This window comes from Dromiciops gliroides, chromosome 1 (assembly GCF_019393635.1).
Source record: "Dromiciops gliroides isolate mDroGli1 chromosome 1, mDroGli1.pri, whole genome shotgun sequence".
Classification (NCBI taxonomy): domain Eukaryota; kingdom Metazoa; phylum Chordata; class Mammalia; order Microbiotheria; family Microbiotheriidae; genus Dromiciops; species Dromiciops gliroides.
Genome location: NC_057861.1, coordinates 353,468,687 through 353,494,253, shown reverse-complemented (window position 1 = coordinate 353,494,253; position 25,567 = coordinate 353,468,687). Strand labels below are relative to the sequence as shown.

Here is a 25,567-nt window from a genome sequence, read left to right as displayed (position 1 = left end):
TTAACAGTCCAAGAAACTCTTCTCTGACTCAAATCTTTAATGATCATGTGAAAGGCCATTTCCTTCTGATAGCTAGAGATTTAGGTTGTGTCAGATGCCTTATGCAAGCTTTATTATCCAACAGTAGAAGATATTCTGCGTATAGCAAGGATGTCTAGCAAGTGGGGGACTGAGCCATAACAAGCACCATAAGAATCCTATTCAGTTCAGTGCTACAACTCAAAAGGGGAAGTACAAAATTTAAATAAGACATACTCTTTGTTTTTAGGAAGTTTATAAGTTAAAGGAGGCATATAACACATATACAAAGATAACTAATGCAAAGTAATACTCGAACATTTAAAGTCCTTCACAGTCTGGCTTCATTCTCTTTTCAGACTGAGTCCAGAATTCTCCCCTTCACTTCACAGACAAATTGGTCTATTTGCCCTTCTTCATAGGTGGCATGCTATTTCCCATCATCATGCCTTTGTATAGGCTGTACCACATGCCCAGAATGTTCTCTCTTGTCACTTCTGCCTTTTGGAAACCCTAGCTCCTTTAATGTTTCCAGTTGACCTGCTTCCTACAAAATTCCTGTCCAGATTCTACCAGTTCTGTTCTCTCTCTACTCTGGAAATCATATTGTATATACTTTCATATCTACTTATCTATGTGTATATGCCCTTCCTCCCCCAGGAGGGAGATGAGGCTATAATCTTCTTGGAAATGGGGAGTGCTTTGGTCTTTGCGTTCCCCTAGCACAGTACATGACACATAGTATGTGATTAATAAATACTTTAAAAATTGATTCAAATACATGCTAAGAGGATCAGAAAGCCATAAGTAGTATGCTCTGTGAAATTCAAATGGGCCAAGATCAAGAAAGAGAGGATCAGGAAAGGTCTTATAGAAGAGCTAGTATTCTCACCAATTAGCCAATATCATTAGTTCTTCAATTTACATTGCCTTTTTTTTTCTTGGATGAAAACAAATATTTATATCTCTAATATAATTCATGGGAACTTCTTCATGTCTGATAGTCCTTCAATACAAACCAGATGGTTAATTCTCTTCATTGGACTGAAAAAACTGAACCAGAAAAGTTACCCTGTATTTCTTTATCAGAACTTCATACCCAATTGCATTGAGACTGCAGATGCCAGTATTTTCACTTAACTTTTTAGTATACATTTTTGTATGATAATAATTCTTTATTGAAAATGGAATTTTCAAATCAGGTATAGCTTGAAAATTGAGTTCAGCCTTGTAAATTTATAAAATGCTTATAAATCTACCCCCAAAATTTGTTCTTGGAAAATTATTACCTGAAATAGAATTAGTTCTAATTTGAATCTTCCTTTAAAAAATCTCAGGGCAATCATTTATAAAAGTGTTATCAGTCTTCCGTTTCACATATGTTAGAGTAAGATTAGTATTATTCATTTTGCAATTCCATTAGGTTTATGTTTATTATTTAATTTAGAAATGTGAAAAAACACCCAGAACATTAGCAGTGAAAAATAAAAACTCTATTCACCCAATCACCAGCTGGGTCTAATGACTGTCATTGTATAGGTCACTGTAGGCCACCATAACTTTTGAAGATAAATGATAGAGACCAGTACTAAATGGATGCCTGCTTCTGACAGAGCGCCTAAACCAGCCACAAAGCATGGGAGCTACAGTTTCTTTTCAGTAAAATTTGTTAGGCTGCCTTCATTCAGATCATCCAGACATCATGTCAGCTCTGGCCATTAGCAGCCATCTTATAGTTACTATTTTGTGGTCTTTATGCCTTTATTTATGGTACTCATTTCACATCATTTTAAAAACTCATCATTGACATTCTGTCTTGTCCATCTGTTTCATAAATACATTTGTATTTGCAGTTTTAACTGTCCCATAGGAAATAAATGTTGACTGTATCACTGCATCTTGCCATTAGGCAGAAATGGTATTCACAGTCTCATGATTATTGTCAGAAAGGAGTCGTGGATTGTAACTTCTATTATAATTACTTGTCATATTAGAAAGAATCAATATGAAGTAGCTGAAATACTTCACAGAGAAGTTGCTATAGCATCACTCTGGTGTATCAAAAATAAAGCTTAGCAAGAAAGCAAAGACATTTGAACCTTCAAAAGTTGTGATAATACAGTGATTTAATGACATTTAAATGGACAGGCTTCAGCTTATTAGTCATTATGTATTCACAGTCTCTTCCATTTTATCATTCATTGTCCAGAGAAGAAATTACACTGAAAAGAAGATTTTTTCAGTTCTTTCAGATTTTTTTAGTTCTTTCTACTTAAATATTTCTACAGATTTAGCTGAAGTGATTTGCTTATTTTTAGGGACAAACAGCTAAGTAAGATAGGCAAATAACAATATAATTGCCTGTGTTTGCTATTGATTATACAAACAATAAAATGTTCATAGTCAACAAAGAAATGTTAAATGAAATTATTTATATCATTGAAAAGCTGAAAATCTATTCTTAAATCATAGTAATTCAGTATTAAATAACCCAATATAATAACTTTCTATGCCATTAACCAACATTTTTAGTGAAAGGCAATGTATAAATTAAATCACAATAATAGGATATCTATTCTTTCATGGAAATATTTTGAGAACTCATGATTACTAGGCCTACCTGCCTGCCACACACACACACACATACATATACACACACACACACACACACACACTATAATAAATATAATGTAACATAATATATACACACACACATGTGTGTGTGTGTGTGTATATATATATATATATATATATATAGGGGTGTGTGTGTGTGTGTGTATATATATATATATATATATATATATATATATATATATATATATAGGGGTGTGTGTGTGTGTGTGTGTGTGTGTGTGTGTGTGTGTGTGTGTGTATGACAGGCAGGTAGGCAACAAGCATTTATTAAATGCTTACTAAGTGCCATGCACTGTGCTAAACACTAGGAATAAAAACACAACCAAGCAAGCAAGAAGAAAGAAAGGGAGGGAGAAAGGAAGAGAGGGAGGGAGGGAGGAAGGAAGGAGAGAGGGAGGAAGGGAGGGAGGGAGGAAGGAAGGGAGGAAGGGAGGAAGGGAGGGAGGGAGGGAGGAAGGAAGGAAGGAAGGGAGGAAGGGAGGAAGGGAGGAAGGAAGGAAGGCAGGCAGGCAGGCAGGCTGGCTCTTCAGTTAAGAAGTTTATAACCTACTAAGGGAAGACAACACACAAAAGGAAGCTCAAAATCAGGAGAAGGGGGAAGGAGGGATGGAAGGGAAGTAGGGTAGCAGTGTCCAGAAAGACAGAGGCAGTACTAGGAGGAGATTGGAGGATGACCATTCTGGGCCCATCCCTAAAACAGAGACCCCAGGAGAAATTCTCCACTGTGAGGAGTGAAAAGATGTTCCACAGTGAGAAGTCCCTAGGTGATAAGGAAGTTCTAGAGTGAAAAGGCCCCCAGCATAATGGAGGAGTCCAGAGAATCAGAAGCAGAGAATACAGACACACACACATAGGTCTGTACATAGATGCACATACACACACACATGTAAATATGTTCCTATGTACATATATCAGTATCTGTGTGCACAAACTCACATATATTTGTATGTGTGTGTATACATATATGCTTTGGCACTGAAAAGAGTGCTAGATTTCGAGTCTAACAATATGGGTTTAAATCTTGGCTCTGTCATTTACTGCTTCTGTGACTTTGGCCAAATCCCTTAATTTCACTTTCCTTAACTATAAAAATCCAAGGAGGGAGGGAGAAGATGCTTAATAAATGTTTACTGATCAATTGATTAGTGCACTTTGGCTTAGGTGACTTACTTCAAAGGTGTCCATCTCTAAATCTATAATCCTATGAGATACCACTTCAAGGATCCATGGCTTCATCTGTGTAATTACTTCCTCCATTAATGCAAGTCAAACATCTAAGACATCTATGATAGCCTTCCAGAATTGATGTGGCCAATCAATCAATCAGCAAATAAATAAATGAATAAATATCACCCTGAAATCAGCCTGATGATGAGTCTTGCATAGGCTGGTCCATGATGCATGGACTATAATGAAGCCTAGGCTCAAGCGTTCCCAGCTTGGTAGGACCTGCTAATCTTCACTCTGTTATTATAGACTTATCAACTAGGGATGATCTATCAATTGGTATGGATCATTAATGACCTGCATTGGTAGAGTTTCCTCCGTAAGGAGTTTCCTTACCATATCTGTGTGCATGTGAACATATAAACACATATGTGTATACCCTGAACTTCTTTTAAATGTGCTCACTATATAACCCCAGAAGATTTTTAAGCATATCAAATGTGAATTGTTTCACTATTAGTGAATAAGTAAAATTGTTATTAATAGGTACCACCTAAACACACACCCATATTACTTAAGCTCGTAGAGGCCTTATTTCTAAAGTTTGCTCTGAGCCCAAGCCTGAGCCTTCAGCGTGAGACATCGGATGTGTTTCCATGTATTCATGCCTCCCATAGGACATTGGAAGGAGGAGCCCTACAAATCCTTAGTGATAACTTGTAGCACTCCAATCCCAGGAGACAAAAATGAACATGCTTTTCTTCTTATAGGTGTGACCAAGTACCACTGGCAATACCCCCTAATCCCCAGTTTTGTTTCTTTAATGGATTCATTTTTGTAGACTTCTGTTCTACTGAGGATTAAATTTCTACCATATTTCTGTATTCACTGAATTTCTACTGTATTTTCTTTACATTTTCAATCCCCCCCCCCAAAAAAAGGAAAAAACCTTCCATCCTTCTGTCCCACTTACAAATAGATCTCCTTGGTCAGTCCTTTCTAATGGTGAGACTTGATGTTTTTCAGTGAAGAGTACTGCAGTGTGTTTCGCATGTCTCACGCTGAAGGCTCAGGCTTGGTACAGTGGGAAACACAGGAAGACTTGACTTTAAGTCTCAGGCTGTGCTATGTATTCTGAGATCCTGGCCAAAGCCACTTCCCATCTGAACTTCAGTTTCCTCTAAAATGAGCATGGTAACAATAGTTATATTGCTTATTTCATTGGGTTATAGTGAGATTGCCTACATAAAAAGCACTTTGTAAACCTTAAACCCAGGTGAAAATAGAAACAGAAAATTTGCAAAGATGTTTTTAAAATTTCATGACAAAGCAGCTTGAGTTGTGCCCTGGGTACAAGACTCACTGTCTTCCTTTGCTCTCTCCTTTCTGCATCAGACATTCTCCAAAAGTGGTAAAGGCAGCATCTCAGGTCCTAAACAGCATGTGGCAGTACAGAGATCTGAGGAGTCTCTACAAAAAGGTAAGGTTTCCTTGATTCTCTAGGCTCTCATCATGACAAATGGGAGGGTATTTAGGTATACATTGGCTGCCACCCGTGGACCAGAAGGCATACAGCTACTTTGACTGTATAGCAAAAGGTTTGGAAGAAAGGAAGCCAAAATAGTGTCACAAAGTCCATGAACTGGAAATGATAAGCTTTATTCATAAGAGCCCTCAGCCCCTCTATCAGTCAATAAATCTACAAGGATTTATTAAGTGGCAAACACTGTAGCTCAGGGATATAATTGTTCTTACTTTTACACACTTTTCTAAAAAGCTCGATTATCTGATTTCTCAGGACATAGTAGATTACAAGTGGCAAATAATATTGGGAATTGGGGGTAGGAGTAGCTGTGAGTAGCCACACTGACAATTGCAGAGTATTATTTTTTTAAAAAACGTTCAAACAGGAGTCAGTAAAACTGCAGGGATTGTTTCAATTTTTGTCTTTTAATCCCTATCACCTAGCACATTACCTGGTACATAGTAGCCACTTAATGAGTGATTATTGATTGAGCTGGATTTTAATCCAAATTCAGTATTTACTAACATTGTAACCATAGGCTACTTAGATAACCTCCCTGTGCCTCAGGTTCTTCATCCATAAAATTGGGATATATACTACCTACTTCACAAGGTTGTTAAGGGGAAAACACTTTGCAAACTTTAAAAAACACTATGTAAATGTGAGTTATTGTTATTAAGGAAAGACAGGAGAAAAATAAAATAATTTTTAAAAGGGATAAGAATTTAAAAAGAAGAGGATTTTCAGCCTGTTTTAGCATAAATTTAAGCTATTATACCTCAATCTCTCAGTACGACTGTATTAGAACATAAATGGTGTTCATAATGATGACCCTAGACATCACCAAAAAAGGTTAAATTGTGCTCTGCGTCTTCTGCTTAATAAGGCAGACATGTGGAATACACTTTAAAAAGGTTTTCATCCAAAATGGTTAGAATAAAAATTTGGGCACTTCAAGATTAACATTTAGGCATTTTGAAGCATTCATGTTGCAAGCTCCTTCCGTAAAAGTACCAGTTCAAAGAAGTCTAATTGTCTTATAATTTTCTTTTTAAAACACATCAACATTGTCCACTTTAAAATGTTTTGAAGAGATTATCAGATAATTCTGAAGACAGAGATAAATACTTAGCAATCATAAGTAAAGTCAAGTTCCCCAAAGTGAATATATAAAATCATTTATGCATGATGCTGGGTTGATGTACTGAATTTTCTCAGTCCTATATATAGCAGGGCACATTTTCCAAATAGATACAGAGGGTGTAAATGGAGCAATGACATGGATCTCCATCAGTATCTGCCACTACCACCCTTGCAATCTCTGTTGTCCTCAGTATGAAGAATAGCAAAAAAATCACCATCACTGTCTAGGTCTTGATGTAATGTAGGAACCTTACTCCTGGACAGTGGGAAATTGGGATAAACTAGAGGCTAAGGGTCTAGGAAATGATAGGAAAATCTCTCCTATTCTAGACCAATAAGAATGAGAAAATTTAATAAGTTGCTTTAGCAAGTTATCCAATCTGTTTTTAAATTTCCCCAAGGTCTCCTATTACTTCCCTTAAGACATTCTAATAGTTCTCAAAGTTTAACCTAAATATTTTTCTTTCTTAAGATTATCCCTTAACCCATACAAGAAGAAATTGGTTTAAATTGAAACAGGAGGGATTTAAATTAAATGTTTAGGAGCGAATTCTAGAGCATTAGATGCTGGAATAGATTACTGAGCTTGTAAAATTCTCTTCCCTAGATATTTGGAGGTTGGCCCAGGTCCCCCATCTATGAAGTAGTTTGGATGCAGTCATGCCTAAAGACAAAGGAGGTCTTCTCTTGCATGTTCTTTGAGGCAGGACTCATGTCTCTGCATTTTATTCCCCTAGCACTTAGCACACATTTAATGAGCATCTGATACATTAAATACTACAGAACAGAAGTGCTGAACACAGGGCACATGAGCCACATGCAGCTAGCCTGCAACACTGATGAGTACAACCTAAAGCAGACTAGAACATAATTGAGAAATATTTAACAAAAAAATTTTAAGAATACAATAAAATATAGATGATGTTATATTTTAAAACTAAATCAATATGAGGCCCACAGGGATCCTTTTTTTTTTTTTTTTTTTGGCGGGGCAGTGGGGGTTAAGTGACTTGCCCAAGGTCACACAACTAGTAAGTGTCAAGTGTCTGAGGCCGGATTTGAACTCGGGAACTCCTGAATCCAGGGCCGGTGCTTTATCCACTGCGCCACCTAGCCACCCCCCCACAGGGATCCTTCTGCATGGTTTAGTGGCCCCTGGTTATATATGAGTTTGACTCCATTGCTGTGGAAGATAAAAGAATCAGTCTAATACAGTACAATCAGAAGTCAACTGGATATAGATTCACAGGATCTGGGTCCTACCTCTCCTACTTCTTGTAAACTTGGGCAATTCATTTTATCTCTAGAGCCTTGGTTTCTTCAGCTATAAAATGAGTAAGTTGAAAAAAAGTTGTTTTTTTTTAAAATGAGTAGATTGGACTAGTTAATTGTCAATAAACATTTCATTCAGCACTTACTGTGCCAGGCACTGTGCTAAGTGCTGAGGAAACAAATAAGAATAAAAACAAATCCCATCCCTAAAGAGCTTAGAATCTAATGGAGGAAGACAGCACATAAAAGGTAGCTGAAAAGTGAGGGGGAGAGGAGGGAAGGGATGCAGCACTGGGGGCATGATGGAGAAGGCCAAGAGCAGTATAGCTGGTGGGAAATAGGGAGAAGACTGTGCTGGGCCCCCTCCTTAAATCGAAGCCCTGGAGCTCATGGCCCTGCTCGCCAGTCAGAGAGGCAAGAGTATGGATGAGATGTGAGTTCCAAGGTAAGGTTGACTCAATCTTCCAGGATGAGATTTCCTAATAATGCATTTCCTAGGGCAGGAAAGCATGATGAAGAAGATCAAAAGCAGTGTAGCTGGTGTGAAATGGGAAGGACCAAATGACATATGAGATCTCATTCATCTCTCTTCCAGATTTGGAGATCTCTAAGTCTGTTTTCTCTCAGACTCTGAACTTTTTTTATTTTTTTGCACAGGGCAATGAAGGTTAAGTGACTTGCCCAGGGTCACACAGCTAGTAAGTGTCAAGTGTCTGAGGCCGGATTTTTTAACTCAGGTCCTCCTGAATCCAGGGCCAGTGCTTTATTCACTGCGCCACCTAGCTGCCCCTCTGAACTTTTTTTCAACCTGAACTCTTAAAATCCCCTTCCTTCTCTCAACTTTTAGATATCAAATGAAAGGTCTACTAGTTGTCTTTGTATAGTACTTAATACAGTACTTGATTTGACTAAAGTCTTCCAAAGTACCTTTAATAAAGACGATGAAGATGATGATGATGGCAAACCATGAATATAAAAATAGGCCTCAAGTTCCCATATCACCCAAGAGACATCTTTATCCCTATAATTGTTTGGTTTGGTTTTTTGTTTGTTTGTTTGTTTTTGGTTTTTTTTGCAGGCAATGGGGGTTAAGTGACTTGCCCAGGGTCACACAGCTAGTAAGTGTCAAGTGTCTGAGGCCGGATTTGAACTCAGGTACTCCTGAATCCAGGGCCAGTGCTTTAACCACTGCGCCATCTAGCTGCCCCCTCCCCCCTATAATTGTTTTAACTGCTGTAGATGGAACTGAGATATTTTTAACTTTCTGCATAAATATTCAATTGTATAGATTATAGGAAAGGAGAGAGAAGGGATGGAGCATTTAAAAATTTTTTTAAAGAATTTTTAAACACATTTGTCTTAGACAATGTGCAGAGAGTTTTTAAAAATAAATATCTCATTTGATCTTCACAACAACCCTATTATTATTCCCTTTACAGAAGAGGCAGAAAGAGATTAAGCAACTTGTCCACAGGGTCACATGGCTAGTAAGCATCTGGGGCCATATTAGAATGCCCTGAATCCAGGCCCAACATGCTAGCCATTGCACCATGTAGAATATGGGTAGAAACTTTACAAGTTATCACTTTGCAAAGTTTTATATCTTTACCTAAATAAATGTCTGGTTTCTTTTATCTCTTCCCTTATGTCATCATCCTTTTAGCTTGTTGAGCATTCCTTCACAATATCTAGCCCAACAAAGCTTTATATTTCTTGTAATAATTATATAACAAACAAGAACAATGTCATCTTTACTAGAGTAAAGTAGAGATTCTATTTCCAGGTGGGTAAGGGCTGGCTGTGGTTTAATGGAGTTTCTACTTGTGAGTAGCTCCAAGGTAAACCAAATTCATTTGTTTCTGGTGGATAAATAAATACCTATGTCTTATTGTTTAAAACCAGACATTCAAGATAATTCAGAAGAAAGGAAACAAGATGAAAATGTCAGTAGCTAAGAAGGAATGGTAAAATTGGATCACTATGAATGAAATGAGGAGACAATAGAGAGAGATAAATAATTTATATCTTATTTGCTATCTGGTGTCATGCAATAAGTTCTGTAAATATTTTTCCCTTAATTCCAAAGTGAATATACACAGAAAAAGATGACATGTGAAGAAACTCTGGCACCTTGCATGTTAAAATGCTCTATGTGAATTATTGCCTTAGTAATACTTTCCTAAAAATTTCAAAGCCTATTTTTTCAGTGGTAAAACATATATAATAAATATAAGAGATAGCTTAAAAGGGAATGAAATCTTGAAAAAGTTACTTTTTCATCGTGTTACCACAAATGTAGCCTCAAGACTACACTTCTTTTGAAATGAACATAATCCCCAACTGGGATTCATTTTAGGAAGAATGTTTTGGTTTTTCTTTTTTTTTTTTTTTTTGAAATTCATACCCCTTTAATTACTCAATGAAATATAAAATTGGCAAAAGTAAATGATATTAAAATTAGTAAACTTATGTTAAGGGTTAGTTGAGATCAGAAAACATGAAAGTCTTTCTTTGGAAATTGCATTTAAATGTGTTTTCATCAAAATTTAAGATATGGTAGGTAAATATTTCCCACTAATGTACTATACACTGGAGCCTCATTATAAAGCTATGCTAAAGATTGATATTATGGAATTCTTTAGTGGTGAGCGTTCCTCATAATTAAGCTTTTTAGTAATTCTAAAATTAAGCCTGTTTTGATGGAGGACTAAGACAACTTCAGCATACACTGAATTTGATCTAAAAAGTAATAGCATCTAGTAAGATGCCAATATAACAACACTTCTTGTCTCTGTGTCACCAAATGTTGATGGATGGTTACAATTTTGTTTATTATTTCCATAGGATTTAAATATTTATTGAACATATGCAATGAGCAAGGCACTGTGAGTGGTGTGCTTGTAAATAATACATGTAAACATTCTTCCAAAGCTGAAGTCTTGTGGGTATTTCTATAATGTTAAGACCTCCTGCCATTCTTTTACCTTAATTCTAGTTAAAATCTAAGAGGAAATACAGTTTTAACAGAAAAATAAGGTGGGATTCTCAATAGAACTTGTTCATAATTTGATAATTCAAAGGAATCACAAGTAGTATAGTTATATAGACTTTAGTGATAATATGATATCATAGAAAAAGTGATGGACTTGACCTCAAAAGACCTGGGTTCATATCAGAGGGCTATTATGTCCTCCCTGTAAAGTCTTGGGAAAGTTTCTTGAATTGAGTCTCAACATTCTCTTCTGGAAAATGAAGGAATCAGACAACCTGATCTTAAAGTTCTTGTTTAGCTCTGAAGCCTACATTTTCCTAGAAATCTGGGTCATCTGCCTAGGTTTTTCTGCTAAAATAGAAGGAAAAGCTACCTGTCGGTAGTCTCGTATTGGACTTGTAGTCAGGAAGACCAGACTTCAAATCTTATTTCAGACGCTTCCCTGCTGTGGGACCTGGGCAAATCACTCAACCTCAGCCTAAAATGAGGATAATAATAGGTACGGTTGTCTGCGGCCATACCACCCTGAACGTGCCCAATCTCGTCTGATCTCGGGAGCTAAACTGGCTGGGGCCTGGTTAGTACTTGGATGGGGACCGCCTGGGAATACCGGGTGCTGTAGGCTTTTTACCCCGCTTTTCCTGGACCTCCACTCACGCCCGCCCTCCCCCACAGGGACACACAACCCGCAATGACAGCCCCCATGCCATGCCCCCACCTGAAATCTCCAGGCTCTCACTTGCGGCCAGGGCACCCTTCTTCTCTAGGTCAAAATGGCGCGCGCGCACGCACGCACACACACACACACACACACACACACACACACACACACACACACACACACCTCAAACTCCTTCCCCCCAAATAAAAAATAATAGGTAGGGTTGTGGGGATCAAATGAGGAAATGTATCTTTGCTCTTTGCAAACCTTCAAGTGCTATATAGAAATGCTAACTATTATCTGCCTCTACTCTGAGTTCTGAGGAAATGCCTCAGAATTTTGAAGCTCTGTGAGGAGACCATGTCATTTTTTTTTCATCTGTATGTCCCCAGAATGAAGGCACAATGCCTTGCTCAGAGAAGGGCCTAATAAATGTTTGTTGAATTAAAATGAAAGTTAGCACTATTACCATGTTAAATTTGATCAATTGGTACAGCCACAGTTTCTGAACAGAATATCACAGCACAGTCATGCTTTCTAGATGATACTACATGAGTCCTTTGAAATCAAAATGCAAGATAGCAGAGACTGACTGTTTGACATGACATGGAACACTAGCACCTACACAAGGATTCCTCCCTCCTCAGTGTTTCATACTCCAATGTCCTACTCATTCAGTGTGATCTACTTCACCCCTGTTTCTGACCATATGGACTTCAAAGATTGCTTTTAAAGATTACTTTCAAACTTGAGAATGATTATAAATTCCTCAGCTTGCTATCCTGAAATTATCAATGAATTACTCGATTAACTAGAATTTATGAAGTCGCTTGTATATGCTGGGACTACAGAGATCATTCATTCTTTATTTTAAGAGACAAGAAAGTTGAAACCTACCTAAGTTTAATAACTTGCTTATAAAAAATCACCAAGCAAGACAAGGCTGAAACTCATATCTGTTCATTTCCAGTTCAGTGTGATATGCATCATATCATGCCATCTCTGCCTCAGTTAATTGATGAGACTCATTTGTAGCTAATATGAAAGATATCTCAATGTAGTATGCAGAAAGTTGGCCTTAGAGCCAGGAAGCCCAGGTTCAATTCCCTCTTCAGATAATTCCCAGCTCAGTAATTCTGACAAGTCATCTAACCACTTGGTGCCCCAGGCAAATAAGACTATATACTGGTAGAAGGAATTTCGTCAACTGGCATTTTGCTATACCAATGAAATTACCAGTCTAATTCTCATACAAAAGCATATTAATTGCTATTATACGGGTTTTCAGTAGTTGAAAGATTTCCCTCAACTTGTTTTTATTTAATTCTTTTACTTTGTCAGTCCATTCTTTTTTCTTTTGGCGGGGGGGGGGGGGTTCCAGATTTATGATATCATTGGTGTATAGGACTCCCAGAAAGGAAATTCCCTCCATTAATGAAGATGCATACCTGCTTTGAATTTATTGAGCTGCCAGCAAAAAGAGATAATAGTGCAAAGAGAAACTTGATTATCCACAATGATAAGAGAAATTAAGAAACATGGCCTGAATGTTAACAAAGCTAAAAAAAAGATTTTGCAAATGGTAACAGAAACATTTTCAATGAGAGACACTAGGTTTTCTGATAAGTTTGGCTTCAGTTTTCCCCCCACCGCATGCTTTAATATTTCTCTTGCTATAAAATCATTGTGATTTATCTGTTCACTAAATCTCTAACTTCCTTTTTATAATATTGCCTCTGAAGATTTGAGTTCAGAGATGTGACCTTTGATTTAATGATATGGAAAATTGAAAGGTTTTTCATTAGTCACAATGCCCTGCTCTTCACATACCATGTTTATGTATACCGAGCTAATTGAATGTTTCCTCACAAACACATATTCAATAACACTTCTTAATTTGGAAATTTCAGTATTCTGCATTTCTTCCAAGGTTTTATTTACAAGGTAACCACCTAGAACATGAAACTCTTTATAACTTAAAAAAGTACTTGACCAGGATTTTGGTGGCCAGTTTTTGAACATCAAATCACAAGACCCTTGAACTAAAGATACAGTAAGTAACCACTTCTGACAAGTATTTCAGTACTGTATATTAAAAATGTTTTTGTATTGAAATACAAATATATTCAAGTAAGTGGCTATTAGAAGAGGGGAGAGGTTTTAGAGAACAGTAATGTATGTGGGTTTGGATGTATTGAGTTTGAGATGTGAGATTAGAGGTAGGGAGAGAGGTTACAGCTGGACAAAACAATCTAAGAATAATTATCATAGATTGGTCATTGGAACCACAGGAGATGGTGAGATCACCAAGTCAAACAGTACAAAGGGAAAAGAAAAGAGGGTCTAGCACAGTGCCTTGGGGTATCCCTACAGTTAGTAGGTATGACCTGGATGAAGAAGATCCAGCAAAGGAGACAGAGGAGGAGTGATCCTTCAAGGAGGAGGAGAGCCAGGCGAGACCAGGGTCATGAAGACCTAGAGAGAAGAGAATATCAAAGAGTTGCTACACTTTCCCTCCGTAGTAGATAGCTCTGATCTTCTGGTGGTCCCTAAGGAATTGGGGGACAGGGTAACCAAGAGATCCAGAGTGGAGTAGAATTTTCAGCTTGCCAAATCAAAGTGGCAAATATATTTGTTGTTTTAGAACATAAATCCCTGGGTGTGTGGTCAGTTCCTATCTGGTCAGGGTATGCCCTAAGTCAAGCTTTCTATGTCTTTCACATTTCTCTTATGATCCATTCAAAATTGTTTCTCTTCTCTATGGTCTCTGTCACCTGATTTGTTCATTGTAAAGATCCTGCTTAGTTCTGGATCCCTTGATTGCCATTTTCTACATCTCCCTGGGGATAACCAAAACATCCTAGTCATCTAGCACAGAGGGGGAAGGGTAGTATATCCTTGATACAAGGGAACAGTGTACATTAGATAAAGATGGTCTTTGTTTCACACACACACACACACACACACACACACACACACGCACACGCACACGCACACGCGCACACACACACACACACACACACCTTTTTTTAATCACGAAGGACTCACAGCCCCCAAATAGTCAACAATTAGTTGCCCATTTCTAGTGAATTCCACGTTCTTTCCAGGTATTTATATACACCTCTAGCTTTACACTACAGACTTAAAAGTTTTTGTATCCCCTTAAAATGGGAAAGAACTTCAGATTGCTAACAGGGTAACACTGTCATTCTAATAATTCTGACAGACCTATATAGGTACTCAGCCTTATAATACTACCATAAGGGTTGGAAAACTCCATAGAAAGTGACAGAGCAGGGGCAGCTAGGTGGCACAGTGAATAAAGCACCAGCCCTGGATTCAGGAGTACCTGAGTTCAAATCTGGCCTCAGACACTTGACACTCACTAGCTGTGTGACCCAGGGCAAGTCACTTAGCTCTCATTGCCCCACCAAAAAAAAGAAAGAAAGAAAAGAAAGTGGCAGAGAAAGGAAGGGAAATGAATGTGGGCTTATTAAAGAAGCAGCTTTCTTCTCCTCCCATATTGGACCTGAAGCATCCAAATTACTCATGGTAGCAATGAAGAATGAAGTCCAATTTTTTTTGCTACTCTATATAATAGTTCAATCACTTGCTTGTCCTTTAGCTCTCAAGCATGTACTTGATATGAATTTAAAATCATTGAAGCTAAGTTCACATCTCAGCTCTACCATTTACTACCTGTAAGACCTTAAGAAAATCACAACTTTTATGGGCCTGAGTATTCTCATTTGTAAAATGTGAGGGTTGGATTGGATAGCTTTGAAGGTCGCTTCTAGCTCTCTTATCCTTTGATCTGGTTCAATCTAGGAGATCTTTATAGTCCTAAAGGAGGATGGAATTTCAGGAATTCAGTGTTCAAGAAAAATCTGTTTCTCTGTCCATGAGATTGAGTCATGGGGCTCTATCCTTCCCAGGCACCACAGGCCATTTCTCAAGTCAAATGGATGAGCTCACTTGCAACAGTTATATGCCCCTACCCCAAGACTTCAAATGGTACCTCCTGGTAGAGGCTATATGAATGCTTTTTTCCTTCCTCTACTCTTAGATCTCTACTTTCTATTCTATACTCAGATTTCTCTCTGGAAAAATTAAAAATTCCACAGTTCTATCAACTCCCTTTTATAAGCCTAACCATAAGGAATGAATCTAACCCACAACAGCCCAAGCTAACCCAAACATGGAGACTTAATCATTCATCCTAAAAGAGGCATAAATGGGTCAAAAAATTTCCAGAAGATGCCATCACTCCTCTCAAGGAAGCTGTCTTTCATCTCTACCAATTGACCCTTTTACTAAATACATAATAATTGGAGCAAAAGAGGACTAAACAACTTTGAAGGCCTTAGGAAAGACTTTTCTGAAATGGCACCTGAGCAGAGCCTTTCAAGAAGTGACGATTCTACAATGTCAGGGCCATAAGGAAAGGACCTTCTCATTGGGCTTATAACCTGTGAAAAGAGATTCATATGGGAAATAACAGGCCATGTTTGGGAAATAGCAATAAGACCAGTTTGGCTTGAATGTAGAGTTCATAAAAGAAGAATGTGGAATAAGCACAAAAAGATATTTTCAAGAGAAATGGGCAGTTTGAAGAATGGGTGCATTTGAAGAGATATATAACAAATTTTGGCCATGAATGGTTGAATATTAAAAGAATGCAAAATATGTAGAACATCAGACTTTGAGTCAGGGACAGCTTGAGTTTGAATCTTTCCTTTGTCATGTACCAGATGTCTAACTATGGACAAGTCAATTAGCTCCTCTGAGCTTCAGTTTCTTCATTTTTAAAATGGGAATGGTAACTGTAGTAACAACCTCAGGGGGATAATAGTAGTAAAATCATAATTAATAACAATAAAATAAATAATAATATAATAATTGTTTACATATCAATTTCAAGTTTACAAAGTACTTTGCATATATTATGTCATTTTATTCTCACGATAACCCTGTGAAGTCAGTACTCTTATTGTCCTCATTTTATATATAAGGAAACTGAGGCTCAGAGAGGAGCTATTAAGTACAGGAGATGGGATTCAAACCAAGGACTTCCTGACTATAAAGGCAGAATTCTGTCCACTGAACCACACTGCCTCCTGTCATGAGGATCAAATAAGATAATGTACTCCTAAGTATCTCCCAAAATTAGTCCTTTTCTCAGTGAATCCATAGGCATTCTTGCCACCTCTTAAAAAGAATGAGATCATGTTTTCTTGGACAGAGGCAGTGTATTTTCTGTTAGCATTTTTATGAGAGAAATAGAAAATAAAACTAATCTTTAAATGCCTCTCATTTTATTGTTTGGAAAGATAGACTATTTGGTTGCACAGAACCTTCAGCAAATGAATAATGAACTCAGGAAAGCCAGGAAGTCATGCCCTTCATGCCTTGTCTCACTCAGTGCTCACTTTTCTCACAGCTATTTTATTCATTACATTAGATCTTGCCATCATTGCACTCACAAAACAGGAAATCAATAATTAATTATGGATAGGTAAAGTGATGCCTGACTGATTTCCCCAAGTCCCCTGAACCGTACTCTACAAAGTGATTGGGCACAGTTATCTTGCAGTTTTTCACTCCGGCAGATTTTAGGAGTCTGGCCATTCTTGATAAATCAGCTGTTAGTCCTGTCTCCTCCAGCCTGAAATTGGGAGCTCACATTTAAAATTTCTCCAGTGATTGGTTACATCTCTCCCATCCAATTGACAAGATAATAACACTAGTAAAAGAGTGTTGGATTCGAAAGAAAACTAGAAAGATAATTTGAAGCATTTTAAATGGAAACACACAAGCATAGTCAAGAGTCTAGGTCTGGATCTTGAAGCTTTGCAGTAATCACTTTAGAGAGGAAAGGGAGAAATGCTTTCATACTTCTTTTGGCATGTTGACATTTTGAGAATTAATAGACCTTGCTTTCAGAGCATCGAAGATAGTGAGGGAAAAGCGGTAAATCCCATGTGAAAATAAATTAAACTCCTGAATTTGGAGATGTCATTTTTATCAAAGAAATTGCCTACATCGTACTTACTAATCCATATTCAGTGCTGGCAATTCTTTACCAGTAAATTATGGGAAGACCTACAAGTCTTTTATTTTTCTTTTCCTGAACATAAAATCTTTTGGACAAGATTCCAAGACAACCTGAAATCAAGTTTCTTCAAGGTTTAAACTTTGATGTTCTTTTTAAAATAATAGTGATAACTTGTCCTTATATCTACTTAATACTAAATTTATATTCAAGCTGAAAAACCTAGATGGGGTTAAACCTTAGCTCTATTAATATCACCTTACACAACAAGCTGGCCATTTAGTATTTGGTAATTTCATTGACAAATAAAGTCTTTCCTTCAGGGGTCCTCCTGACCTCTCAGAGACAATTCTTAGATACTCACTGACCATCATGAGGCCTGTCCACATACAAAGGCACCAAGAAGGGTGCAGAAGCAAAAATCAATTGTGCAAAAGTGGAAATCAATGCACATGACAGCTTCTAAAACATGAAGTGACTATGGCCAATAAGTTATAAATACTACTGGGACGTGTCAGAAAGTTCTAGGAAATCCAGTTGTGAGGCTGCAAAGCACAAAGCTTCTTCTACACCTCTTCCCCCTAACAGGTATTCTTCTCCCTGTTATTCTTTACCAAAACTAGCAGAAACACCAGACCTCAGTCAGGCAAAGAGAAAGCACTGAAGGAGCACAAAGAATGGCTGACATTTATGTATCACTTTAAAGCCATGACTTCATCTTACGCTTTTGACAACCCAGTGAATACATGTGGTTATTCTTGTCCCTATTTACAGATGAGAGGGAAATAATGGAGTAGACACTTATATAACACCTACTATGTGCCAGACACGATTACAGTGATCTCATCTGGTCCTCACAGCAACCTTAGGAAGTAGCTGCTATTATTATTTGCATTTACCAGTTGAGGAAACTGAAGCAAATGTTTGGTGGCTTGCCTAGGGTCACATAGCTAGTAAGTGTCTGAGATCAAATTTGAACTCAGGCCTTCCTGACTCTGGGCCTGGCACTCTATCCACTACACTACCAGCTGCCTATCATGAGAATGAAGATACTTGTGTGGGGCAGTACAAGGAATTCAGAATTTAGAGAGCTGAAACATAGTCATGGGACCCGAGTACAAATTTTGTCTCTCTCACTTACTGCCTGTACAATACTGGGCAATTTTCTTAACTTCTCTGGACCTGTTTCACATCATTAACATAAACCAAAATAAACTAAATTACCTCTTGAGTCCTTTCTGACTCTATAATCCTATGATCCTGGGAAGCTTAGAGACCTTGATTAACTTGCCTAGAGAGCAAGTAAGTGTCCAAGAAAAGATTAGAATCTGTGTCTTCCAGATCCAAGGATTATCTCGCTCTGGAATCCTAGTTCTGCAAGGACCTGGGCAAGAAATTTAAGGGTTCTGTGTCTAAATCCTCCCATGCATGAATGGAAGATATTCAGATCAATAAATAAGTGTTCATAAGTATCTTGAGTTACTTGGGGGGCAGGGTTGTCAGCTTGAAGTTATCTGATAGTTTTTAGGTGTCATGTGATACTTTCTAGTTTACAAATTGCTTTACATACAATTATCTAATTTAAGTCTCAAAATAGCCTTCTGAGATAAGCTCTACAACTGACTTATTACAATTTTGCACATGTAGAAACTGAGCTTAGATTCAGAGAGGTTTATGGCACATGCTCATGGTCACACAAGCAGTTAATGTCAGAGGCAGGATTGGCATCTCCCTGACTCCAAGTCCATCACTGTAACCTCTATGAGGCATTACCTGTAGCACCTAACTAAATTTGTTATGTTTCTTTTATGCTCACAATTATTTTCTCTCTCATTTTTATCCCACAAATCCCTCACTTTGCTTTATAAAAAAAGTTCCTTTCCAACAAAAAATCAGTTTAGTATTTTTAAATTTTCTTTTTCCATTATGAACTTGACAAACATCAACCATTATGAACATTTCCACATAGAAAGAATAACAGAAAAAGGATTACATATGAAACTATGAATCTCTACCCTGTGAGACCTGGGTTTTTTTTTTAGAGTATTTATTAAATTTAACTTGATAATGCCAACTCTGGACTCTTTGGCTCTGACCCTTTCAGAATGTCCTTCTAAACTCATCTGTATTTGTTTAATAGATGCTTTTTAATGTTTCTTTTTCAAATTACTTTCAGTCCCTGTCATTACCCTTATACATGCATCTTTATACATACTTTCCTCAAAAGAAAAGTCTTAGATTATAACAAATGAGGTCAGTAAAACAAATGATTCTTTAGTAACTTTTTGGCGTTGTTCCAAATTGCTTTTGAGAATTTTTGGACAAATTCACAGCTCCACCAATGGTATGTTAATGTATGTGCCTTCCCATAGTCCCACCAACAATTGTCATTTTTCCTTTTTATCATTTATGCCAATCTCGTGAGAATGAAATAGAATCTCATAGTTGTTTCAATTAGAATTTTTCCTATTATTAGTTATTTGGGACATTTAAAAATATGATTGTTGATAGCTTAAATATATTTCTTTGAGAACTGCCTGTCCATATTTTTTTTTTGGTGAGGCAATTGGGGTTAAGTGACTTGCCCAGGGTCACACAGCTAGTAAGGGTTAAGTGTCTGAGGCCGGATTTGAACTCAGGTACTCCTGACTCCAGGGCGGGTGCTCTATCCACTGAGCCATCTAGCTGCCCCTTCATTTGTTTTTTCTTCTAAAGAGATTTTTTTTTTATCACAAGATCAGATATGTAGCTTAGATTTTTTGACAGCTCTGTGGGGGATGGTTTTGAGAAGGAAAAAAATAGTCATCAGGCAAGCCAATTAAGAGGCTATTACAATACTGTAGGTGAAAGTTATTTTAAGGTTATGAATTGTGAGGCTAGAGAGAAGGCAATGAAAAATGTGTGTGAGGGGCAGCTAGGTGATGCAGTGGATAGAACATCATTCCTGGATTCAGGAGGACCTGAGTTCAAATCTGGCCTCAGACACTTGACATGTACTAGCTATGTGACCCTGGGCAAGTCACTTAACCCTCATTGCCCCCACAAAAATAAATAAATAAACAAATAAATAAAAATAAAAGTGTGTGTATGTATAGATGTGTATATGTATGTATATGTATATATATGTGTGTGTGTGTATATACATATGTACACATATATTCATTACATATTATTAGGAATTTGGCAACTGATTGTATTTGGGCAAGAGTCAAGGATGTCTGAACTTAAGTGATTTGCTCTCTAAGTTGGTCGCAACCTCAATAGAAATAAAAAAAATCTGAAGGACCTTAAAATGTTCTAACTCAAACATGTATAATTATAATAGTCAATAATAATCTAGATAACAGGTTTTTAACCTAGAATTCATAAATTTTAAATATATATATAATTGAATTTCTATTTAATTTATATATTTTTAAATATTTTGATAATTTTATTTCCATTTATTTCTTTTGTAATCCTGTGTATTTTGTTATGTACTTAAAAATATTTTGAGGTGTCTATAGGCTGCCAAAAAAGTACATGACATAGAAAAAAGTTAAGAACTTTGCTCTCTACTTGATGGTGGAAGAATATTGAAACTTGACCTGGGTTCAAGTTCTGGCTCTGTTATTACCTATGTGATTTTGGGTACATTACTTCTTCCTGGGCCTCTGATTTATAACGTGTAAGATGATATGTATGGTAGGGGCACAGGCATCCTTAAACATTTTTTTGTGGTATGGACCCCATTGGCAGAGAGGCAAAGACTATGGATTCCTTCTCAGAGTGTTTTTAAATACAGAAAGTTAAATATATAGGATTATGAGGGGAAATAATTATAAAAATTATGAAAGAAACATTGAAATGCAGTTATCAAACTATTTAAAAAACAAGTTCAGGGGCAACTAGGTGGCACAGTGGATAAAGCCCCGGCCCTGGATTCAGGAGGACCTGAGTTCAAATCTAACCTCAGACACTTGACACTTATTAGCTCTGTGACCCTGGGCAAGTCACTTTACCCTCATTGCCCCGAGAGGGTATGTATGTGTGTGGGGGAAAAACAAGTTCACAGACCCCAAATTAAGAACTTCTGAACTATAAGATATTTAAGTTCTTTCTAATTTCTTATCCCAAGAAGTCATTAGAGTAGGGCTAAACTGAGTGTCATGTGAAATCTAGGAGAAGGAGAAAATGCTTTATGGTTTACAAAGTCTGTGCTTCTTTCTCCCCAGGACCAATCAGTTAAACAATGTTCTGGGCTATGACTTTTGGGCCAACTTTGAGACACCCCAACTATTATATCATTTAGTCCACACTTTTCCTTTACATCCCCAAGAATCTCACGAGCAATGGCATTCAAATGCCTTGCAGAAATTCTGATGTGTTCTATCTACTTTCTCTAATCTGTCAATCTAATAACTTTGTCAACTAAAACTCAGACCTGAATATATCACTTTAGAAATGATCTATTTATGGCTATGGGAGTTATCAAATAGTGATACCTAAGATTAAAAATACTTATTTTTAATCACACAGTTATTCTTATAGATTCCTATACTCATGAGGCCCCCATAAATTATTTAGCTAGTTTAAATGCTTCTTCAGGAGTCACAATTTGTGTTAAGGTTGAAGCCTAATTCACTTAACCCCAATCACCTCACCAAAAAAAATAGTATAAAAAAAAGAAAAGATAGGAGGCACGGGGCATTCAAGCTATATACTGGATACTAGTTAAACACATAAAAAAGATTTTTAAAACAAGCCAGAGAGGGAAGAGACAGAAGCAACATTCAAAAAAATCTGATATGTTCCCTTGTTTTGTTGTCTCCTATTAGCATTGAGATAGCACAGTGGCAATGAGGAACTGCCCAGTTTTATATCTGTCTGATGAAACTTGACTTAATTCACAGTTGCTTCATAGTCTACTAAAGACAGTGTCACTGTGCTGTGAACTCAAAAGGACTGTACCATTTAACTTACCAGCAGGGTCTAAGCCAGCAAGAGATCTAGCACCTAAAAAATTCATAATTTCTGATGTTTCTGTAGTGCCAGCTTTCCCTACATTATTCAGTTATTTTCTCTTTCTCCTTCAACAACACACAGATGGATGTAGCCCTTCTCCCCTGGGATCATCCTCTCTGTTTATTATGTCACTTCCCTGGTTTGTCTTCTTACTGTACAGTGTTGAATTTTATTATGTGCTAGAAGGGAGGATTTTGATGATAATGAGGCTTACTTTGGCCCATCTCATTTAGACCATAATTCCTCGAGGGCAAGAATATGTCATTCTGCATTTCTGTCTAGCAGAATGTCAAGCCCATCTCCACCATTGAAAAGTAATTAATAAAAGTAGAATATGAACAGGTACATTCATCCTCTGACCCTGAATGGTCACTTGGGACCAGTCAGATTGAGACTGCTTTTCGCTAGCTGTCAAAGGTATTCATCCTCACTCTCGAACCTCCACTCCAGCTATTTCTTTAGTGTGTACAAAGCACCTTAGATGCTGTGAGATGCTTGTTTGTTTAAATTTTAGCCTGTGCATATTTTAAGGAAATGTAACTGAAGGAAAAACAACTATGACTTTTAACTTTCAGGAAAAACTGTGACTGTAAATATAGTGAAAGAATGCATGAATGTTAGTGCTTTAAGCGTATTGCTTTTCTGTCTGAGAAGTCAGCTGAGACTAAAACTTTGCTTCAGATAGGATTATAATCCAGTGAGAATTAATAAACCCCCCTGAAGGTCATAGAACAATGCATTAAGTGCTCCCAATGTTGTGATAGTGGATGAAAATTTACGTATTGTTTTCTCCAAGAAAAAAACATTGCTAGACTTTCATTTTTAATTCAGCAAATACATTTCTTGAGTACTTACTATGTTCAAGTCACTGTGCTGGGTTCTGAGAATAAAAGGCTTTAAAATGGCATGGTGCCTGCTCTCAAGGAACATACAGTCTCCCCAATAAAACGTGTACAGAAATCTCTGTTAAGTGGAAATTTTAAGAAGTGTAAAGGATAAGTCAGGAATATGGGCTCTGGAAATTTTCAGAAGGAAGGAATCACTTTCAGCTAGGGGCATAGGACAGGAGAGGCATCTCCAAGAGAGTGGTACCTGTGTTTTACATTAAATAGAGATGCAATAATAAAACCCCCAGAGGGCAGTTAGGGATTAACCCTCAGTGCCTCGCCAAAAAAAAAAAAAAAAAAAGCATCCTTTTTATCAATTCTTCCCTTGCTATTTAGATAAAGATAGAGATAACTGAGATAATCATAGATTCTTTTTAAATTTCACTGAAATTGGATCTTCCGCCAACAGAAAAGAGAACAGCGTCCAAGGCATGAGCACCCTAATTCAGTATGAGATGAAGTCAACATTGCTTTTTTTTTTTTTATTTGCAATTGAACAGCTAGTAGCTGGTGGCCCAGCAGATAGAGAGAAGGCTCAGAGTCAGGAAGATTTCAGTTCAAATCTGGCTTCAGGCACTTACTGTGTGACCCTGGGCAAGTCACTTAACCCTCATTGCCCCGCCAAAAAAAAAAAAGAAAAAGAAAGAAAATGTTTGTGTAATAGGGTTTCAAGAACTGGCTGGAATAATGGGAGATAGGAAAAGCTTTGGTAGGATTCAGTTCCCAGCAGGAAGAAGGAAATAGAAAGGATTGAGTACTCAGCTAGTCAACTTTACCCTCCACAGTGACACCCACAAGAGTTAATTTGTATTCTTAAAATTATTGTCAGGAGATAATTTTACCTTTTCATAAGTTTGCCATATTGAAAGAGGAAGTTAAGAACAGGGGTGATAAGAGTTATAGTAGTCTGTCCCAATTGCTCCATCTATCTCCTGTTGCTTTTTTTTTCAGTTATTTTCAGTCACATTCAATCTTTCATGACCCCATTCAGATTTTCCTGGCTGAGATACTGGAATAGTTTGCTATTTCTGTCTCCAGCTCATTTTACAGATGAAGAAACTGAGGCAAATAGGGTTAAGTGACTTGCCCAGGGTCACACAGCTAGTAAGTGTCTGAGGATTTGAATTCAAGAAGACGAGTCTTCCAGACTACAGGCCTGGCATTCTATCTAGCTACCCCCACCATCTCTCCTTACCCCTTAAGAAGAGTATATAAGAAAAATAGCCAGTCAATTTTACCTCCCTTTTTTGATCTTCCTCCTTGTCTTTCCAAAAGGATATAAGCTTTTTAAGGGACTGTTTTGTATCTCTTGTCTCTAGCATATGGCCTGGGACATAGTAATAAATAATAAATTAATAAATGTTTATTGGTCGATTGACTAGATGATTTCTGCCTACCCCAATGTTTCAAGGCCAGTGGCAGTAGCTACTGCATCATATCCAATAAATATACTACCTTGGGTTTTAGTATCATCCTATCACTGTTCCATGGGCTATGCCAGATGATGCTCAGATTCTCTTTCCCAAAACAGGCAAGAGGTGAACATTTCCTGAAAGAATTAGGAATAGTGTTTCAGCATCCCAATGTGCAGCCAAGGCTCTCTGTTCAAACTTATAACTCTTTTCTTTTTGCACAGTTTTCTATTTACAGCTAAATGTTAAGAATGAAAAATATATATGATGCTACACCTTTTTTGACAATTGCAAAATAGCACTTTGAAAATTATTTCACAATTCAATTACTGTAAAAAGGGTTTTTTAAAAAAAATCTTACATGGGCTTAAAATGATGTTTCCCCCCTTTCTATTTACCATCTAAGTCTTTTGATAGACAGTGAGCTGTGAAAGAGTTGACTAAGTGAAGTTTAACTTAGCAGGAGGTATAATTATAGGACTGTCTACAGTTATTTCTTTTGTGCAACAATTTACAGGGTAGTCAAGAAATAGGGACAATGGGGCAGCTAGGTGGCGCAATGGATAAAGCACTGGCCCTGGATTCAGGAGGACCTGAGTTCAAATTCGGCCTCAGACATTTGACACTTACTAGCTGTGTGACCCTGAGCAAGTCACTTAACCTTCATTGCCCCGCAAAACAAACAAACAAAAGAAATAGGGACAAGGGTGAGCAGTAGTTTAGGGATCCTATGACTTACTGATCTGATTACACATGGAAAGAATATGATGCATATTGTTCCTTCCATGTCTGCCACTTAT

The 25,567-nt window shown here is 37.3% G+C and overlaps 1 protein-coding gene and 1 pseudogene across 7 annotated transcripts in view; both read left to right on the top strand.

Annotated features, from left to right (window-relative positions):
• Positions 1 to 25,567, top strand: part of CTNND2 (catenin delta 2) — a 1,127,657-nt gene that overhangs the window by 1,062,870 nt on the left and 39,220 nt on the right. For all 7 annotated transcript variants that reach the window (XM_043973915.1, XM_043973925.1, XM_043973939.1 and 4 more), the window contains one exon: positions 5,215 to 5,299. In XM_043973915.1, the coding sequence (XP_043829850.1) occupies positions 5,215 to 5,299 (85 nt within the window). The remainder of the gene's footprint in view (positions 1 to 5,214; positions 5,300 to 25,567) is intronic.
• LOC122737515 lies at positions 11,259 to 11,376 on the top strand (annotated as a pseudogene).